Source organism: Ictidomys tridecemlineatus, chromosome 2, assembly GCF_052094955.1.
Source record: "Ictidomys tridecemlineatus isolate mIctTri1 chromosome 2, mIctTri1.hap1, whole genome shotgun sequence".
Lineage (NCBI taxonomy): Eukaryota > Metazoa > Chordata > Mammalia > Rodentia > Sciuridae > Ictidomys > Ictidomys tridecemlineatus.
In genome coordinates, this window is record NC_135478.1 from 43208562 (window position 1) to 43231483 (window position 22922).

Consider the following 22922-nt stretch of genomic DNA (forward strand, 5'->3'; position numbering starts at 1 on the left):
GATGAATCTAGATAAATGGATGAAGATATGTAAATGAATCTAGATAGATGAATCTAGGTAAATGGATGAATATAGATGGATTAATCTAGATAGATAAATCCAGATAGATAAATGAATCTAGATAGGTGGAAGGATTTAGATAGATGAATCTATATAAATATGAATACAGTGTACATGTACAGTCCTTCTGATGATTTCCCATTAAGATTGTTTCCAGTTCTATCCTCAGAGTATGAATGGAAAAGGCATAAAAATTTATATTAATATAATTATTATTTATTGGAATATTAATATCTATATTTGAATATTAATATCTATATTTGAATACGTAAATTAACGTGAATATGAATGAGTATAGGTACACGAATATTTATGTGAATATATGTGATCCAAATATGAATATGTATGCTTACAGATATGAATATGTATATTTGTACAATATTAACATGAAAATTATGAATATGAATGTAAAGACATGAATATGTGATCTATAAATAAATATGAATATGCAAGTGAAATGAATATGAATATATGTATGAATATGTCCATGCACATGTACAGGTATATGAACATAAATATTAAGTGCATATGTGCATGAATATGAATGTGTTCAAATAGAAAAATGTACATGTGCATGTACATAAACATGAAAGTGTACATGCATATGTACAAAAACGTGTATGAATACCAAAGTGTACATGAATATGAATGTGTACAAATGTGAAAATATACATGTACCATACATGATTAAGAAAGTATACATGTACATGCAAATATATGTATGAAAGTGTACATAAATATTTGTGTGTAAAATATGAAAATAGACATGGACATGGAAATGGATATAAAAGTTACATATACATGTAAATAGAAATGTATATATAACAAGAATTTTTACATGTACACGAACAGATAAGTATGTGTACATATCAATATGTACATGAATAGTAATATGAATGTACACATGTACGTGTACATGAATATGAATATTTGTGTTAATGTGTATGTGAATATAACCTCCATTTGATGACTGAATGTGCCAATTAATGTCCTAAAGAGATGAAACTGGGATGGATACTGGAGCAAATGCTATATAGAGAAATCGATATAGATAAGTCTGTGTAGATGAATCTGTATGAATATGAATATAGTGTGCATGAACAGCCCTTCTGATGAGTTCCAAATCCAGCTGTTTTCAGTTCTACCCTCAAAATATAAATGGAGAAGCCATAAAAATGTATATAAATATATTTATGATTATTTGTATGAATATCTATTCAAATATGTATATTAACATTAATATGAGTGAGTATAAGTACCTGAATATTAATGTGAATATATGACCCAAATATGAATATGTATGCATATGGATGAGAATATGTATTTGCACATGAATATTAATATGAAAATGTATGAATATGAATGTGAACTATATATGAATATGAGTGTGTGTATGATCTATAAATAAATATGAGCAGGCATATGAAAAGGAACATGAATATAAATATGTGTATGAATATGTCCATACACACATACAGGTATATAAGATGAATATGTGTTTAAATATAAAAAATATATATGTGCATGTACATGAACATACAAATGCAACATACATGTACAAAAAGATGCATACACATATCAATGTATAATGAATATGAATATGTGCACAAATGTGAAAATGTACATGTACATGAATATGAAAGTATACATGTACATGATATGTGTACAAATAAATACGAATCTGTACAGGAAAGTATAAATATGAAAGTTTGTTCAAATATGAAAACGACATGTTTCAGTACAAAATGTCCCAGTTAAAATCCCAAAATGATGAAATCAATAAGAATGAGTATGAATATAAAAATGTACATGTACACAAATAGGAATCTAGAGAGGAATATGAACATGAATAATTGCAAGAATATGTACATGGATATGGATATGGATATGAATGAGTATATATGCAGACAAATATGAATATGTATAATATATGGATGTTTATGAATATTAATATGAATACAGTGTACAGGTTCATAAATGACTATATACATGTACAAGTATATTAATATGAATGTGTATGTATACATGAATGAGTAGGTACATGTGTATTAAGAGGAATATGAATACAAATATATGTATAAATATAAATATATACATGTACATGTGCCTGTACATAAATATGTACATATACACATACAGGAGTATGAAGGTGTGCAGAAATATGAATATGGAACATGTATAAATATGAATATGTACATGTGCACACATAAATATGTACACATATGCACACATTCAATTTCATGTACATGTATATATTAATACATATTTTCAGGGCTGGGGATATGGCTCAAGTAGTATCGCGCTTGCCTGGCATGCGTGAGGCACTGGGTTCGATCCTCAGCACCACATAAAAATAAAATAAAGATAATATATCCACCTAAAGCTAAAAAATAAAAAAATACATATTTTCATATTTATGTGCTTAATATGATATGTACATGTACACATGCATAAGTATGAAATGAATGTGTAAATATATATATGGATATTGGTATGGTATGAATATGTAAAAGTACACATACATGACTATGAATATTAAGGTGTAGTGTACATAAATATGAATGCATGTGGACATGTACACAAAATTGAATAAGTGTATGAATATGCATAGGTACATGTACCTTAAAAAGTACATGAATAGGAATATAAACATCCACACATACATATGCATGAATGATTGTGAATGTGTGCATGAATGTTTAATCATATGTATGTGAACATCAATATAAATAAATATACCATCAATCTGATGGGATCCCACTCCAAAATGTTCAAGTTCAAACCCCAAATGATGAAACTGGGGCAGATACTCTAGAGATGAAATCTCTAGAGATGAAATCTGTATTCTAGCTCAATCATTGTAGCGGGGATTTTCCTCCTAGTATGCTTCAATCCCCTAATAGAAAATAATAAAACCATCCAAACACTTATGTTTGGGAGTCATCACCACACTATTTGTAATTATCTGTACATTAACCCAAATAATATTAAGAAAAAATCGTTGCATTCTCCACCTGAAGTCAACTGGAGTTAATAATAGTGACTATTGGTATTAATCAACCCTAGAAACTAGCATTTCTTCACATTTGCACAAATGTATTCTCTCTTTTTTTTTTAAAGAGAGAGAGAGAGAATTTTTTAATATTTATTTTTTAGTTTTCGGTGGACACAACATCTTTATTTTATTTTTATGTGGTGCTGAGGATCGAATCCAGCGCCCCACGCATGCCAGGCAAGCGCACTACTGCTTGAACCACATCCCCAGCCCACAAATGTATTCTTAAAGCTATATTATTTATGTGTTCTGGATCAATTATTCATAACTTAAATGACAAACAAGATATTCAAAAGATAGGAGGACTGTTCAAAATCCTGCCATTTACCTCTTCCTTACTTATTATTGGAAGACTAGCACTTCGGAATGCCTTTTCTAACTGGATTTTACTACAAACACCTAATTATTGAATCTGCAAATGGGTCGTATACCAATGCCTGAGCCCTAATTACACTCATTGCTACCTCCCGTACAGCCATCTATAGCATATGAATTATCTTTTATGCCTTTCTTGGACAGCCTCGATTCTCTACACTAATTTCTATTAAAAAAAAAAAAACAATCCCCAACTAATTAGTTCAATTAAACTCCTTTTAATTGGCAGTGTTTTCGAAGGATTTCTCCTATTTAATAATATCCCTCCCTTTTATAAATACCCTACTTATAACTATACCTTTATATTTTAAAACTACAGCTTTACTAATCACAATTGCCATAGAATTAAATCAATTAACTCTTAATTTTAAAACTAAATACTATTCCAATATTCCAAATTCTCAAACATATTATTTTCCAATTACAATGCATTGACTATATCCCCACCTAAACGTCACTACAAGTCAAAAATCAGCATCAACCCTATTAGACTTAATCTGATTAGAAAAAACAACTCCAAAATCAATTGCAAGCCTCCAAATTATAGCCTCAACCATAACTTTCAATCACAAAGTTTTAATTAAATTATTTTTCTCATTCCTACTATTATTGTAGCATTAGCAATTGTAATCTAATTACCACGAATAATTTCAATTACAATAAAGATACTAACAAATAAAGATCAACCAGCAACAACCATCAATCAACTCCCATAATCATATAAAGTAGCCACCCCCACGAAATCCTCAAGAATTAACACTAATTCATCACCATCAAACATTACACAGTCCTCTAAATTTTTAAACTCAATTACAATCTCCACTACATCATACAGCACTGTTAATAAAACAATCAATAATTCTACAAAAAAGCCTAATAATAACACTCTTCAAGTTACAACATTAGACCCCCAGGTCTTAGGGTATTCTTCTGTTGCTCTAGCACTTATATATCAAATACTACTAATATTCTCTCTAGATAAATTAAGAACACCAGTAAACCTAAAAAAAGACCCACCAAAATATAATACAGTTCCACACCCAATCCCCCCCCACTAATAATCAATCCTAATCCATCATAAATTGATGAATGTTTTGAAGAAAACCCAACAAAACCTAAAACAAAGAGCATACTTAATAAATATGTAATGTCATAATTTCTACATGGAATTTTTTTAAATATTTGTTTTTAGTTGTAGATGGACACAATACCTTTATTTATTTATTTTTATATGGTGCTAAGGGTTGAACCCAGTGCCTCACATGTGCAAGGCAATTGTTCTATCACTGAGCCACAACTCCAGCCCCTCTATAAGGAATTTAATCATGACTAATGACATGAAAAATCATCCTAGCCAGACAGAGAAACACAGGTTAATAATCCCAGCAGTTCGAGAGGCTGAGGCAGTAGGATAGCCAGTTCAAAGTCAGCCTCAGCAAAAACAAGGCACTCAGTGAGACCCTGTCTCTAAATAAAATACAAAATAGTGGCTCAGTGGTCAAGTGCCCCTGAGTTCAATCCCTGGTACAAAAAAAAAAAAAGAAAGAAAGAAAGAATAGAGAGTTTAACTGAATAGAGTAATAAAGCATGTACACACAACCCGTCACCCTCTTCAAGTACTATGAATTATAAACTAAAAATTTTGTTTCACCAATGATATAAGTAGAGATAAATTATAATAAGATAAACATACTGGAAAGTATGTTTGGAGTAATCAAAATGTAGCTTAACGATTCAAAGCATCCAGCTTACACCCAGAAGATTTCACACTACTCTGAACATTTTGAACTAATGCTAGCCCACAAGCCTCAAAACTCTAATATCACAATTTTATTAAATAAAACATTTACCTTTATAAAAGTATAAAATATAGAAATTATCAACTGGAGCTATAGAGATAGTACTGAAGCCAGATTTAAAGTTAGGTAGTCAGTGTAGTTAGATAAATCGGGTCTAATACCAAGTGAAATCTAAAATGGAGGCCATGCTGAGAATGATTCCAGGAAAAGCAGGACAACTCATGGAATGTTAATGAAGTCCTGAAAAGAATTTTTTAATATTTATTTATTTATTTTTTAGTTTTTGGTGGACACGATATCTTTGTTTGTATGTGGTGTTGAGGATTGAACCTGGGCCACACGCATGCCAGGCAAGCACACTACCGCTTGAGCCACATCCCCAGCCCCAGTAATAATGTTTATATTGAAAGGGTAAAGTTTCTAAGCTGCAAGGCCTGAGTTAAAATGTAAAGGGCCAGGCATTGTAAAGCTGCTGATAAACCCAACCTGATCTTTTATTAAATTGGGAGCCCTCTCACCACAAAGCCATGAAAAGCTAATTTCGGCTTTACTATAAATTACTGCAAATTCTGAACCTGCTTGGAATGCCTGCCCGTGCCTTGAACTCACCCATGCCTGGCTCTCTGACCAGATAGCAGCCCTCTCTGAAACTTTAGTGACACCTCATAAATATTGGCCTTCCCTGGCCAGACAACGACCCTCTCTGAGGCTCTAATGGGCTTCATAAATTCTGATGTTGGGGCCAGCAAAAAATGTAAACTACCATTAGTGTGATGCTTGTCAGAGTCCTGTTATCTGTAACCCCCTTTTGTGTAACTTTCTGGGCTATAAAGCTGGGCTGTAGGAAAGCTGGGGCTGCTGTCTTGTTCCTGCCGTTTTGGGAGGAAAAGGCAGTCCGGCCGGTCGAAATAATAAGCTTGCTTTAATTTGATTTTAATTGGAGTCAGTGGTCTTTTCTTGCGTCCTGGTCTAACACTGCTTCTAAACTGCAAAGCCTGGGTTAAAAAGTAAAGGATTAAGTGTTGTAAAGTTTCTGAACTACACACAGAACCTGAAATTCCTAAGGCAGTTAAAGACAATGCCCTACTGGCCATTTAGTTGTTTAATAACTTAGGACCCTGTGTAGCCCGGCATGTAGGCATCCAAGGCCCAAAACCAATCAGTTTGAATGTGTACCCCACTTAGAAGTGACCAATCACCCCTGCCCAGCCTGTTCCTGCCAATGAATGTCCTAATCATGTCTAAGAGTTGTTGTTTGATTTTTCCGCGCCTCATGATGATTTATTCTGATGTATGCAAAGCCTCCGCCCTCCCCAAAAAAGTGTACTTAAGAATTGCTCAATCCCTGCTCTGGGCTCTTGGCTGCTCTCCCTTCTTGAGTGGGCCGGGAGCCCCAGCGCGCTGGAATGGATCCCCAATAAATAAATCCCCTTCTGCATTTGCATAAGTCAGTCTCTTGGTGGTCTCTTTCTCCGACGCTTCGCCGGACCCTTACAATATAAGTAACAATAAATAATTTCTCCCTTGCCGCAGTCTGGCTGGGCACAAAATAACTGAGCAGCCAGGAGGCACTTGTAGGTTCAAACAGGAACTCCTTTATTTCCCGAACTCCCATGAACCGGAACTTCACCAACCAACTCCAACTCTCCAGGAATCCCAGTGAGAGCTCAAGAGAACTCAAAAGTAGCAGGCTACCGAGGCAGCAGGAGCTGCCCTATTGCAGGACAGCAGGGGTCTAATATACAACTGAATACACAGCCTGTTTCAATCCAGCATTATCCAGGCACAGCAATTATACCCAGCTTAACTTAATTATCATCATGTTAATGGCTCGCTGGCAGTCACCTCTCAACCATTCCTTCTGGCAAAATGCCAGGGGCCATTCCGACTCACCTGTGGCTCTCAACACTCCCTGTATAAGTTTATATCAGAATAATTTATTGATAGTTAATGACCTAATAATATAATATGAATAATTCAACCATTATTAATTTTATTGTTAACCCAATACTGTGATGCATACAGATTTAAAAATGCAAAAGGAAGGGGCTGAGGCTGTGGCTCAGTGGCAAAGTTGCTTACCTCTCATATGTGAGGCCCTGGGTTCAATTCTCAGCACCACATAAAAAATAAATAAACAAAGATATTGTGTCCATGTATAACTAAAAAAAAAATTTTAAAAAATGCAAAAGGAACTTGGCAAACATCAACCCCACCTGTTTACCAAAAATATCACTTCTAGCATCAACAGTATTAGAAGCACTGCCTGCCAGTGACACATGTTCAACGGCCACAGTATACTGACTACGAAAAGGTAGCAAAATCCTTTGTTCTTTAAATAAGGACTTGTATGAATGGCTTGACAGGGGTTGACTGTTGGTTTATATGCTTCCCATATTAATTAATCCCTTAACTTCACCTACCATTTATTTTACTTCATTCTCAGGAACACTCATTCAACTATTTAGTTCCCACTGACTACTCATCTGAGTAGGACTGGAAATAAGCATATTAGCTATTATTCCTATTCTAATTAATAAAGCAAATTTGCAGCCCACAGATGAGCATCAAAATACTTTCTAATTCAAGTCACTGCAACAATAATCTTAATAGCCATAATTATTCTTTTCATAAATACAGGACAGTGAACTTTAATATTTCCAACCAAATTTCATACCTAATATTTGTCACAGTCTTATCAATAAAAATAGGATTAGTCCCATTTCATCTATGAGTGCCTGAAGTTACTCAATGAATTCACTAATATCATGTCTAGTCCTATCAACATGACAAAAAATTGCTCCAGTCTCAATCATATTTCAAATTGCGCCGTCAATTAACTTTTCCCTAATAATAGCAATAGCAGTCTTATCTATTATATTAGGGGGCTGAGGAGGACTAAACCAAAATTTAGCATATTCATCAATCGCCCATATAGATTGAATAATATGTTATTATAGTTAATCCCACATTAACTATATTTATCTATATTATTCTTACAATCAATATATTTATGTTATTCAATTATAACAAGAAAAACTACCACTCTGTCATTATCTAGTATATAAATACTCTACTAATTTTGATAATTCTCATTGTACTCTTATCCCTAGGAGACCTTCCTCCACTAACCAGAGTCACCCCAAAATACATATTGAATAGTTAGTATCAAACAATGATATTATTATCCATACATCTATACAATTACAGCATTACTAAACATGATTCATTTACTCAACATCACTAACTCTATTCCCAGCTCTAGAGATGAAATCTCTATAGAGATAAAATCGATAAGAATGAATAAGTATGAATATGAAAATGTACAAGAAGGAATATGAATCTGAAGAAGAATATGAACATAAATAATTGCACAAATATGTTCAGGTATATGTATATGAATATATGCATGTGTATATATGAATAGGCATATTAATATGAATGTTTATGAATTGCAATATGAATGTAATGTACAGGTACATAAATATGACTAGGTACATATGAATGTGTATGCATACATGAATACATATGTACATGTGCACATACATATATCTGTACATGTATACATACAGGTATATGAATGTATGTAGGAATATGAATATATGTATAAATATAAATATTATATATGTGCACATATTCATGCACACATTCAATTTCATGTACACAAAAAATTCATATGCATATTCATATATATGTTCATGAATATGAGCATGTACAAATGTGTGAATATGAAATTGTGTATGAATATGTAAACATATATAGATATGGTATGAATATGTACATTTACACATACATCAATATGAAGGTATATATGTACATAAATCTGAATATGTGAATGGACATGTTCCTGTACAAGAAATTGAATATGTGCCTGAATAAGAAAATGTACATGTACATGAATATGAAAATGTACATGTCTGCATGCATAAATATGAATATGTGCATGGACATGAATGTGTACATGTACACATACAAAAAATATTAATTGCTCACAAATATGTATCTGTACATGAAAATGTCTGAGAACAGGGTCCTACTCCCTCAACCAGGACCTACTTCTATTATGGGGCAGAGGGCATGGATATCAACACCCCTCATCTAGCAGAAGGCACGGTGATCCATTCCTCATACTGAGTGGAAGGCACAGGGGTATAATTCTTCATATGTATATATTCATATGTATACTCATATATATTATATGTAGTTATTCATATTCATATATACTCATATATATTCATATACATAGTCATATATAGATGTCTTCTCCTATTTTGTACTTTGAGGGTTGAACTGGAGTAGGAGCACATCAGATCAAGTGTACAGAGATTATCTCTCCTCATTGGGTGGAATGTGCATCATTCTACTCCACTCACTAGTGGAGAACATGGAGATCTAAACTCCTCATTGGGTGAAGGACACAGAGAGTGACTTTCCAGACTGGGACCTACTCCCTTCATGGGGAGGAGGGCATGGAGATCTCCTCTTCTCAAGTAGTGGAGGGCACTTGACCCATTCTCCATACTGAACAGACAGCACTGGAATCTACTTCCCTGAAGAGGTGGGCACAGGAATACATGCCCCTCATACACACACACACACACACACACACACACACACATGCACCCACATGCGCACACATGCGCGCACACACACACATATATACATATTCCTATATATTCATATCAATACATATATTCATGTTCATATTCATATATGTAAATATCAATATATATTAATATTCACATATTATTTATGTATTCATTTTGTGTTGATATATATTCATACTCACATTCATATATGTATTCATGTATACTCATATTCATATATAGATTCATGCTAAATTATGCTAATTAAGTCATGATGCTTTCGGTTTTTTTTTTTTAATAATGACGTTTTCACTCTTTTTTTTTAAAGAGAGAGAGAGAGAGAGAGAGAGAGAGAGAGAGAATTTTTTTAAATTTTTTATTTTTTTTAGTTTTCGGTGGACACAACATCTTTGTATGTGGTGCTGAGGATCAAACTGGGGCCGCATGCATGCCAGGTGAGCGTGCTACCGCTTGAGCCACATCCCCAGCCCAGTCATGATGCTTTCTGATGCTCCTAATTATCTCATGGATAACACATCCTCATTTTTTTCCCATGTCCTCTCTTCTCTGAGCTGCTAAGGTCATGCGCAACTAGGGTTATGTATTCATAACAATGGGCCACAGTCACCCTTCAGATAGTGGTCCTGGTGCTTAGATTGAGGTTTTGGGGATAAAGAGTTCTAGAGTCCCAACAGGGTCAGGAGCAGGAACAATCAAGATTAGTCATGTATCTGGGTGCTGTGGCGCACCCTGTAATCCCAGTGGCTTGGGAGGCTGAGGCAGGAGGATCTCAAGTTCAAAGCCAGCCTTAGCAAAAAAGAGCAAGGCGCTAAGCAATTTAGTGAGACCCTGTCTCTAAATAAAATACAAAATAGGGCTGGGGATGTGGCTCAATGGTCAAGTGCCCCCAAGCTCAATCCCCAGTACCAAAAATAAAATAAAAATTAGTCATGTATTGCCAGAAACCCTAAAGTATCTGGGAACAATCCAAAGAGTCAAAAGTAGGATGGACATTGGGACAGAGTAGAGCAAGATGAGGCAGGCTGAGCTAGAAGAAGAAGATAGTCATGGAGAATAGATTGGCATGCAAAAATACTTCTGTAAGGATGTCTGTCCTCCAACTATCTGCTCAACTATTTCTCAGACTTGGTGCCACCTTTGTTAGTGGCCTTGTGATTAAGGATTATTGTTTCAAAATAATTTTTCAAAAAAATCTTCTGTAATCCAATCCCCTCATTTTACCTTGAAAAACTTCCCCTTGCCTCAGCCTCTTTGAGCATGCCCATGTTTACTATGGCACACATATTCTCAGAGCAGTGTTCTGCCATTTCTAAATAAACATGATTACTTTTTGGAGAATCTCTCTCCAATTGTTGTAGTGCTGAGATGCTGCCTTTAGGGGATGAGAAAGGCAAGCCCTGTGCCATGGAGAGGAGCAGTGCTCCCACTGGCCATAAGAGGGCGCGGTCTCCCCATCTCCTACTCTAGCAGCAGCAAGCTTGGACTCTGGCTGCTTTTCACAGATCTGCAAAATCCCAGAAGCAGGATTAGGGCAAGGTGAATGAGACTCTGTCAAGTGTAAAGGCAGGGTCGAATGGTGTCTTTATTTAAGATGTATATACCCTATTCATCGTGGATTTTTTTCTGCACTGATTTTTATTTCTATAAAATATTACATGAGATTATTGACCTTGATTACTGAGTCGTCACTCCCTTAGGTTTTGTTTCTGTACTGACAGATCTATCCATCTGTTCATTGCAACACCACCAACTCTGGGCCTACACTTGGTCAGATGAGGTCTGAAGTTACATGGGCCCTTTTCCACCTATAAAGAAAAGCCTTGCAAAAGGAGTTAGTCCTAAGAACCAAATGCCTGCCTATGACATCACTTCATAGCCATCCAGCATGATTTCCAAGTCTTCATCTACAAAATGGAAATAGCAAAATTTATTCTGAAGACAGAATATCAACCTGAGTACCACAAAAGGCCAGGCACTGTGCTGAATCTTCCCTTTAATTATCAACTGGCTAAATCTTCACAAGTTCTACCATTTTAAAGGCGAGGAAATGGACCCAGAGAAGTTTAGTTGTTTTTCCAAGGTCAAACAGCCAGTAAATAGAACCGCACATGCTTTAACCTCCACACCAACATTCTCAACATGGAATGATTCCTGCCCTCCTGGGACAGCATTTATCCACATCTGAAGACATTTTTGGTAGTCTCAACTGAGGGATATACTGGAAACTAGTGGGTAGTTACCAGGAATCCCATTATACATCCTATACTGATGTCAACCTCTACAACAAAGAATTACCTAGCCCTGCATTTGTAAGTTTTCCATCACTATAACAAACACCTGAGATAATCAACCTATAAAGAGAAAAGGTTTATTTTGGTTCACAATCTGGGGGTCAGGGTTAGCCCCTGGTCAGTTAGCTGTGTTGCTTTTGAGCCTGTGGTGAAGCAGCACATCATGGTAGGAACATGTAGTGGAACAAAGCTGCTCATCTCCTCACTGAGGTGCAAAAAAGAAAGAGGAAGTGATGGATCCTACAGTTCCTTTTGAGGGCACAGCCCCAGTGACTATAGCCTCCCATCAGACCTTACCTCCTAAAGTTTTTCCACCACCCAGTAATAGCTTCAAGCTAAGGACTAAGCTTTAACACGTGGACTTTTGAGGACATTCCAGATTCAAGCTGTAGCAGGAACCAAGATGTCAGTAGGGCCGACGGTGAGAAGTCTGCTCTATGCTCTACTCCTGAATCAGGGAGTTAGGGCCAGTTGGCAATGAGAGCTCCATAAAAGGAGGCACTATTGGGGCTGTTGTCACTGTTGCCTTTTGTGGTGGGTGTGGCAGGTTCCCTCTCCTTACTCAGGGAAGCTGAGTTCCTCTGGCTCAGCACCTATGTGGTGGTAGAGAACTTGGGCTCATTTTTTTTACCCAGTATGGGGATTGAACCCAGGGGTGTTCCACCATTAAGGTACACCCAAGTCTTTTTATTTTATTTTTTTCTAGAAATAATCTCACTAAATTGCCCAGGCTGTCCTTGAACTTATAATTCTCCTTGCCTCAGTCTCCCTAGTAGCTGAGATTACAGGCATATACCACCATGCCTAGTATCATCAGCTGGCCAGACTGGCAATATCAGCTGGGTTCAAAGGAGCTGGCTGTATCAACAACTAAAAAAATGGCAAAGAAACCACGCATCACATGAACATAAGTTTCTAAGGCATGATGGCTCAGTGACCCAAAGGTCAGCTCCAATGCTGGCAGGAGCAAGAGAGCAAGCACATCCTAAACCTTCTGTTTATTGAGGAAGAGACATTCGAGAAAGTTCCACCCAAATAAGGCAAGGGATTGGGTTTCAAAGAGTGGAGTCTTGTTTAGTGATGTCTTGTGGTCAGCAGATTGACATCCTGGCAAGTCATGCCCATCTCAGGTGCTGTGTGGGATCACAGGCAGAGCGAGAGGAAAGGCAAACATACATCGAACAGCCCAATTAGACAGTGACATCAGGCCAGTACCCTCATACACTCAAATGTGCATAGTTCACACACACAGCCCATGATGGCTTGCAGACAACCTGGCAAGAACCTGGATTCATTGCGTTCAACAATGATTTAGTGAGCATCTGCTACATTCCCAACCTGTTCTGGTCAGCATAGACACATGGAGGTTTCTCTACCACCACCACCCCCCAGAGCTACCTAGCAGAGAGATAAGACATTAGGCAAGGAAACATATACATACATACACACACACACAATGATACATTATGATACATGCCAGGCAGCAGAAGACCTGGGTGCCATAAAATAGAATAAGAGGAGGGAAGACCCTGATGGGCTAAGGGGGCCAGGAAAGCTACTGAGGGAACAACTTATAGCCAACAAGTGAAAACAGAAGACACGTACAGCACTGCAGGTAGGAGATAGGTAAGCAAAGGCCCTGAAAGCTGGGCAGTGTGAAGGGAGGCACTGGGAAAGGAAGTGGGGAAGGAGTAGAGCACATAGCCTTGACAATGTGGGTAGGTAGAGGCCCCATTAAGGAGCTTAGTTTTTCTATAATAAGAGCCTCTGAAGAATTTTAACTGGAGCAGAGACACATTCAGGCCTGCCCTTTAGAGAATGTCCCTCTTGAGGTTCAGGCATAGTCCCATATAAAAGATGCTGTGTGAGGCTGAAATCCAGAGCCTGTTTCATGAACTGAAAACCATCATACAAAGGTGAAGTTGTCTCAATTATACAACCTTAAATAATGCACCTTCCTTACCCCAATGCCACAAGCTGGTTGTGAAACGTGACCATGGAGCAATCTGCATGCATTATGAGATTATTGCTGGGGCTCATTCCCATCATTAGACAGAGGGCAGCACCCGTCACTGGAAACACCTGTTTGGATCACATGGCCCATCCCTGCTAGTAGTGAGGACTTTCCTGTTTCTTTGCTGCTTTTGAATGATTCAGCCTGTGACACTTTTGCTCCTCCTGGACTCTGTATCTTCCTCAGATTCCAAGATACCCTGTCCACCAGGGCCTGTGCAAATGGCTGTGGCTGCTGGTGATGTTTGGGGTCATGTGTCTTAACTCTCAGCCCTCATTTTTGCCCATTCACCTAACATGCATAAGACTTACCAAAAAGAACAAGAGCTTGAGGCTTTGAGGTCATCTGATTAACCCTGCACAATCAAACATATTTCCCAAGGTGGATATTGCTCAAAATATTCAAAGCAATCTTGAAGAAAAAGGTACAATAGGACTGGTGATGTGTCTCAGGGGTAGAGCACTCGCTAGCATGTGTGAGGTCCTGGGTTAACCTCCACTAGCCCTGTGGGGAGGAAAGGGGAAGTAGAAGGTCAATAAATTTGGAACATCCTGTTTCAACTCATTTAAGCAACTTTTAGGCATTGTAAAGTCTCTTGAAAGGAGCGATACATATTTATCCTTTATTCCATGAGCATCCTGCACGCTAGTGTTTGAAAGTACATGCAGCAGGAAATGTCATGCACAGCCACTAAATGACAGAAGTAAGGAGAGCCTAGAATGGTCTGTGAGGGTCTGGCCAGTGTCTAACTTTCCTCCCAGGTTCTCAGCTGTCAGGGAACCCTGAGTCCCAGCACTAGGACCCAACTTCAGATCAGGAGGAAGGGCTCCTCTCTCCCCGGGCCCCCAGGACTACTCTGTTCAAAACTTTCTCTCAGTCTTTCTATAATAAGAGCCTCTTATTTTAGAAGAATTTTAACTGGAGCAGAGACACATTTAGGCCTCCACCTTCTCAGTGACTCCTGAGAGCAGGAACTTCCTTTGACTCTGTGGCACCTGAAGACAGAAATGTGTTTTTTCATGGGCATAGTTTGTATGAAAAGCATTTAGCACTTGCTTCTTTCTCTTCAATGACTAAAGTACATGTGTTTGTAAAAAAGAAAAAAAGAAGTCAAACAATATACAAGCTCATATAGTCAAAAGTGGAAGTCCCCCTTTCAGCTCCTTCCCACAGCCTCTCACTCCACAGTGTAGATAGTTCTAAGAAACCTAGCTTGGGGTGGGAGAAGGCCAGTGTGAGTTAGAGGGACTGAGTTCAAATCCCAGTTCTGTCTTGCAGAAGCTTTGCATCCTTGGGACTGGATGAGTATTGGGTGACTTGAAACACAGAAAGCTCTGGACACAGCACCTGCACTGAGTTGGATTCAGTTAAATTTGACTCAGGATTTTCTCTAGAATCCAGGTACTTTTTTAAAGTTTAATTTTATGCAGTTAGTGTGCCAAGTACAAAATTGTATCCACCTCTTCAGGCTGTTTATGTCAATTTTTTAAGTCCTCAAGGGCATCTTCTAAAGGTTGACTTAATTTTTCAAATTAATATTCAAATTATTAGTTAAGAATTCAAAAACTAATTAGTTGACTCTCTTTATCCTACAGGTTAGCTAATTAATTATTCACTTATTTAGTATAGTACTGGGAATGGATGTAAAACCTCAATTGACTAAGCACCCCAGCCCAGGTTAGCTTGTTTTTTGATGCTAGGAACTACTTCTACAATGACTGCTAAAGATTTGGGCAGGAAGAGAGAAAGTTTTGAACAGCAAAAGAAATGAAAAATCTAATCAGGTTGTCTTTGTGGAAAATTCTGTAAGAATAACTCCAAGCTAGCCTTGGGATTTCCAGACCACTCCCCTGAAGCAAGTGACTGGGGCTGTAGCCATAAACACAGGACAAAGTGCACTTGCACTGCAAACATAGAACAGTCAGCATTTCAGGAACTCACACCCAGGAATTCTAAAAGATATCCCAAGTAAAGTGCGTGGAAGGTGATTATGATTTACTGAGCCCATGGTGAGATGAAATGGAGCTGCAACCTCAGCTTCTGTCAGTACTCTTACCAAATGCCACACTTGTAGGTTTAGCTTACAAAAGTTCTTATTATTTTTATAAGTCCAACTAAAACTCTGAAGTAAAATAGAAATCGTCCAATTAAATTTAAATTATCTAGCTTCGCATGGTGGCACACTCCTGTAATCCCAGAGGCTCTAGAGGTTAAGGCAAGAGGATTATGAGTTCAAAGCCAGCCTCAGCAAGGCAAGGCACTGAGTATCTCAGTGAGACCCTGCCTCTAAACAAAATAAAAATATAGAGCCAGGGATGTGGATCAGTGATCGAGTGCCCCTGAGTTCAATCCCCAGTGCAAAAACAAACAAACAAACAAAAATTAAATTATCTAAAATTCTAATCTATATACAATTTTGTGTTTTTATTTGCTAAATCTGGAAACCCTAAACCCCATAACTTAAACAATTACTTTCAAGCAGTTTTGGACCTATTTACAAACACTCAAAATTTCTTTTACAGATTTAATATGGCCTATCTTTCTTACTTTTTAAAGTTTTTCAATTGTTTGAGCTAACAAGTGTTTAAAAGTCACCTTTTTTTGGTACTAAATATGTCTAAGTCTAATAAATTAATCTGCAAAGGTAGTACTAACCAAAGTCCTTAAAAATGTTTCAGATCTGTACATAAACTTGGCAAGGTTCCAACTTAAAAAGTCACAAATCTAGCCAGGTGTGAGCTACATGCCTATTATCCCACTAGCTTGTGAGGCTGAGACAAAAGAATTGAGAGTTCAAAGCTAGCCTCAGCAAAAAAAATGAGGTGCTAAGCTACTCAGTTAGACCCTGTCTCTACATAAAATACAAAATAAAACTAAGGATGGGGTTCAGTGGTTGAGTACCCCTGAGTTCAATTCCTGGTACCCCCCAAAAAACAAATAAAAATTAAAAATAAATAAATGTCACAAATCTAATAATTCATCCACCTAATTGCACACTTTATATTGTATTTCAAAATTGTCAACCTAACAGGCCAAAAATTTCTCAGATATTATATAAGTTCTTAAGATACACATGTACAAATAGGAAAAGAAGAACTCAAACTATCACTATTTGCTGATGGCATAATTCTATATTTATAAGATCCCCAAAATTCCACCAGAATTGTTCTAGAACTAATAAGTGAATTCAGAAAAGTAGCAGGATATAAAATTAACACCCCCATAAATCAAATGCATTCCTATATTCCAGTGATGAAGCCACTGAAAGAGAAATCAGGAAAACACACCATTCACAATAGTCTCAAATAAAATATTTGGGAATCAATCTAACAAAAAAAGTGAAAGACCTCTACAAAGAAAACTACAGAACACTAAAGAAAGAAATTAAAGAAAATCTTAGAAGATGAATAGATTTCCTATGCTCTTGAATAGGCAAAATTAACATTGTCAAAATGGCCATACTACCAAAACTGTTATACAGATCTAATGCAATTCCTATTAAAATCCCAATGACATTATTCTAGAAATAGAAAAAGTAATCATAAAATTCATTTGGAAAAATAAGAGACCCAGAATAGCCAAAGCAATCCTTAGCAAGAAAAATGAAGCAGGAGGCATCACAATACCAGAACTTAAATTATACTACAGAGCCATAGTAACACTAATGGCATGGTATTAGCACCAAAACAGATAAGTAGACCAGGGAACAGAATAGAAGGTACAGAAACAAACCCACATAAATACAGTTAGCTCATACTAGACAAAGGCACCAAAAACATTCATTGGAGAAAAAATAGCCTCTTCAATAAAAGGTGGTGGCAAAAACGTAAATCCATATGTAGCAAAATGAAATTAAACCCCTCTTGCCCAGCACAAAAATCAACTCAAAGTAGATCAAAGACTTAGGCACTAGAACAGAGACAATGCAATTAACAGAAGGAAAGAGTAGGCCCATGTCAGTTTAGGAACTGACTTTCTTAGCAAGACTCCTAAAGTGCAAGAAGAAAAATCAAGAATCAACAAATGGGATGGAATCAAACTAAAAAGCTTCTTTTCGGGACTGGGGTTGTGGCTCAGTGGTAGAGTGCTTGCCTTCATGTGTGAGGCATTGGGTTCAATCATCAGCACCACATAAAAATAAATAAAGGAAGGAAGGAAGGAAGAAAGAATTAATATAACCCAAGGTACTGAGGTTATAGCTCAGCGGTAGAGAGCTCACCTAGCATGTATGAGGCACTGGGTTCGATCCTCAGCACCACATAAAAATAAATAAAATAAATAAAGATATTTTGTCCATCTTTAAAAAAAAAGAAAGAAAGAATATAACCTGATATTTTTTTAAAAAAATCTTCTCAGCAAAGGAAACAATCAATAATGTGAAGAGAGAGCCTACAGAATGGGAAAAATTTTTTCCTTCATGCACCTCAGATAGACCATCAATCTCCTGGATATATAAAAAACTCAAAAAAACTTAACACCAGAAAAACAAATAACCCAATCAATAAATGGGCTAAGGAACTGAACAAACACTTCACAGAAGAAGAAAGATAATCAATCAAATACATTAAAAAATGTTCAACATCTCTAGCAATTACAGAAATACAAATCAAAACTACAGAGATTCCATCTTACTCCAGTCAGAATGGCAATCATCAATAATACAAGCAACATAAATGTTGGCAACAACGTGGAGAAAAAGGTACACTCACACATTGCTGGTTGGACTTCAAATTGGTGCAACCATTATGGAAAGCAATATAGAGGTTACTCAGAAAACTTGGAATGAAATCACAATTTGATGCTGTCATCCCACTCCTAGGTTTGTACCCAAATGACTTAAAATCAGCATCCTATCAATATTTATAGCAGCTCAATCACAATAGTTAAGCTATGAAACAAACCTAGGTGCCCTTCAAAAGATGAATGGATAAAGAAGCTGTGGTATATATACACAAAGGAATATTATTCATCCTTAAAGAAGAATGAAATTATGACATTTGCCAGTAAATAAATGGAACTGGAGAATATTATGCTAAACAAAATAAACCAATCCCCAAAGAACCAAAGGTCAAATGGATGCTAATTTACAATAAGCAGGGAGAAGAGATAGAGGTATTTTGGACTAGACAGAGGGGAGTGAAGGCAGGGGAGGGGGCATGGTCGTAGGAATGATAGTAGAACAAATTGGACATTATTACTCTATGTGCATGTATGATTACATGACCCATGTAACTCTACATCATGTACACCCAGATGAATGAGAAGTTATACTCCATTTATGTCTGATGTGCCAAAATGCATTCTACTGTCATGTATAACTAATTAGAACAAAAAAAAATACACATATACAGGTTCCACCTTTTTATGAGGGTGGGCACTAGGGAGCAAACCCAGGAGCATTTTACCACTGAGCTACATCCCCAGCCATTGTATTTCATTTTGAGACAGGGTCTCACTAAGTTATCAAAGCTGGCAAAAAAACTTGTGATCCTCCTGCCTCAGTGTCCTGAGTTGCTGGGATTACAGGGGTACACCAGATTTCATCTTTAAATGCAAAAGCTTGTATTGTGATTGAGTCTCTTGAGCATTTTTACATTTAATTCTATATCTTCCTCTGGCTGGAAGAAATCCATTCATGGAGGGAGATACTTAACCATCCAATTAAATTAACAAGAGCTACTTCTTACCAGAGACTCAAAAAGGCCTGAGGTTGAAGTTGAAGACAGTGGTGAAATTCATCTTATCCAAGAGCTCAAAAAAACCATTGTCTCCTTCCATGTACAATTTCAGATTCTCTCTTAGATATCGTGGGCATGAGTGGCCTTCTGAATGCTGACTGATGTCATGTTTGCAACCTTCATATGCTTTTCCCTGTGGCTATAGTCACAGCCCTGCCAATTCAGAGGGATGGTCTGGAGAGCCCAAGGTTAGCTTTGAGTTATTCTCATTCTCTCTTTTTCTTGCAGAATTGTCCTTGCCAAACTTCACAAATATAACCTGAGTAGATTTATATTTCCTTTGCTTTTCAGATCTTTGTATCTTCCTGTCCAAACTCTAAGAAAGTTTGGGCTTTTTTTTTTTTTTTTTTTTTTTTGGTACTGGGGATTGAATTCAGGGAGCACTCAATCACTGAGCCACATTACCAGCCCCATTTTGTATTTTATTTAGAGACAGGTCTCACTGAGTTGTTTAGTGCTTCGCCATTGCTGAGGCTGGCTTTGAACTCGCCATCCTTCTGCCTCAGCCTCCCAAGCCACTGCTATTACAGGTGTGCACCACTACGCCCAGATGAAAGTCTATAATTCTTACAGAACTTTTCTTTCTTGGGGTCAAAGAACATCCCACAAACATTAAAGTAATATCAGGCTTAAACAGGCTATTTGTCCTTGAAGTCCAAGGATATTTTACTGGCCCATCCTAGCAGATCAGCATTGCCATCCCTGGCAACACACTGTGTTAAGTTGTGCATAGTAAAATTGCCTTAAAAATTATGTCTTTCAAACAATTTGAGTTTAATTTATGCCCATCAGGGTATTTAGAGAATAACTGCCTGGGTGTATCTAGGGACAGCTGGCCACAAAATCCCAATGATTTATATAAAACTCGGCAGCATTTCCCACTGTCCACTGCCTCATTGTTCCCCAGAAGGCTCCTCTGCCCCAGGTGCCTCTGGGTAGACTGCTTCCAAGTTGATGAAATGTCAGGGAAAGGTCCATAGCATGCAACCACAGCAGAGAAAGCCAGTGGTCAGAGCTGGCTCTGGTCTAGATAGGAGTGACTTTGTAGAGGATGGTGCCTAAAATAGGCATTCCAGTTTTCTTACCAAGGTGACAATAACAGGGGCTCCTAAAAAGCTAGCCCAGTATCTTCATTTCCTTGGGGATTGAAACACATGATCTTCAGTTCCTCAGAGAAGTGAAAGCAGCAAAGAGGAATCCAGTCATTCCTGTTATCCACAGGCTATATAAGTCAAGTGTGCTGGGAGGTGACGGAAGCCTGCACTCCCAGCACTGCTGTCTTCTCACCCAGCCTGAAGCCTGAGTAGTGCCAGGATGTCCCTGAGTCTGTCCACCCTGCTGCTTCTCCTCCTCACCCTCGACAGTTCCCTGGCCCTGAGGCTCTGTTCCTTCAACGTGAGATCCTTTGGGCAAAGCAAGAAGGAAAACCAAAATGCCATGGATGTCATTGTGAAGGTGAGCCCCTATTCCCATCAGTGGGATCCTGGACATGCCTCATGTCCTCTCCTCTGTCTTCAGACTTTAGGAGACTCTGAAGAAATTTAAACTTTGCCTTCAGGGTGAAGGTAGCAGGTGGCTTGGAATTGGTATTGATAAGAATAGCAGTCGTCACAATAACCACTTCTTCACCTCTTAGTACCTCCTGTCATCATCTAAAAATCTTAAAACAAGGCTGATAACAGTGCCTCCCATAGGAGCACTCCACTGCCTGCCCCCCTGAACAGGTAAATATAAAGCCTATTAATACAGGTACCTGGCTCATAGTAAATTACAGAAAAGGATTGACTGGCTAAGATGATTTTAGGACCAGTTATTGAATGATTGTGTCAGGCACTGTAAACACATGATTTTATTTAAGCAAGGATTATTATTCCCCATGCAGAGATGATGAACAAAGAAAGGTGAAGCAGCACCAACAGCTGGTGAGTGGGAGAGGGAGATGGGATGCCAGCCCAGCCTGGTCTTCCAGACCATCCATGAAGTATACTTTCTGATTTCCTCCCAACTCTCAATTCTGTTCTTTCTCTGCACTTAGATAATGCTGTCCTTGGTAACATGGCCAGGATTTGCAGATGCCACAAATCACAGTTCTCTAAAGTCAGTTTATTCTTTGTTGGACAGGTTAATTTTGTTATTGTTGTTTTTATGCTGGGACTAAATTGTTTCCCGGGACTCTGGTGTGGTGGTTATTGCTTTAAAAAACCTAGAGGTGGGCTGAGGCTGTGGCTCAGTGGCAGAGCACTCACCGCACACATGTGAGGCATTCAGTTTGATCCTCAGCACCACATAAAAATAAATAAACAAAATAAAGATATTGTGTCCATGTATAACTAAATATATATACGTATATATTTAAAATGTAAATATGTATATATTTTAAAACAAAAAAAACCCCAGAGGCCCCATGGTGTGGTGGGAGGGCAAAGAGCCCTAGGTTCAGATCCCACCTGTCAGGTGCAAGACCTCTGGAGTCCCTTCACCTCCCTCAGCTTCCAGGCCTTTCCCATAAAATGAGGCTGTACCACTAACAGCACCAGCACCAGCTGGTTGAGAATTCAGGGGGGTAAGACCCCCAGCATAGCCTGCCACAGGCAAGTGTTTGTGTTGTCAGGAGAGATGGTGTTGACATACTCTGTTCTTCCTTTGATGGTCCTCAACCCTGGTCAGCCCTGTCCCTTGAATGGTACCCGAGGACCTCTAGACGTTGTTTAAACAGGACAGTTTTGCCAAGCCTGTGGGAGTCAGGACATGTGGCTCAACGGGGAACTCTGACTATTTCCTCACTTCTTCACACATGGCCTCATGGAGCCTGGGAACCAAGTTCACTTATTCTACCCTGAAAATGTCACCACAATCTTATAGGCTTTTTTTTTTTTTTTTTTTTTTTTTTTTTTTGCTGTGGTGATTCTACTCCTACACAAAGCATCTCCCTTGGGCTATTGTGTCCTACCAAGTGTGTATAAAGTCTTTATCAGGGCTGCCT

General features: G+C 37.8%; 1 protein-coding gene across 7 annotated transcripts in view; it reads left to right on the forward strand.

Annotated features, from left to right (window-relative positions):
* Positions 1-22922, forward strand: part of Dnase1l3 (deoxyribonuclease 1L3) — a 64676-nt gene that overhangs the window by 16627 nt on the left and 25127 nt on the right. Inside the window, exon 3 of one of the 7 annotated variants that reach the window (XM_078038335.1) lies at positions 21231-21394. The exons of 5 other annotated variants lie outside the window; for them this stretch is intronic. In XM_078038335.1, coding sequence (XP_077894461.1) covers positions 21254-21394 — 141 coding nt within the window. In that variant the 5' untranslated portion in view covers positions 21231-21253. Of the gene's footprint in view, positions 1-21122; positions 21395-22922 lie in introns of those variants that run through there. One more of the 7 variants, XM_005317242.4, reaches the window with a different exon arrangement.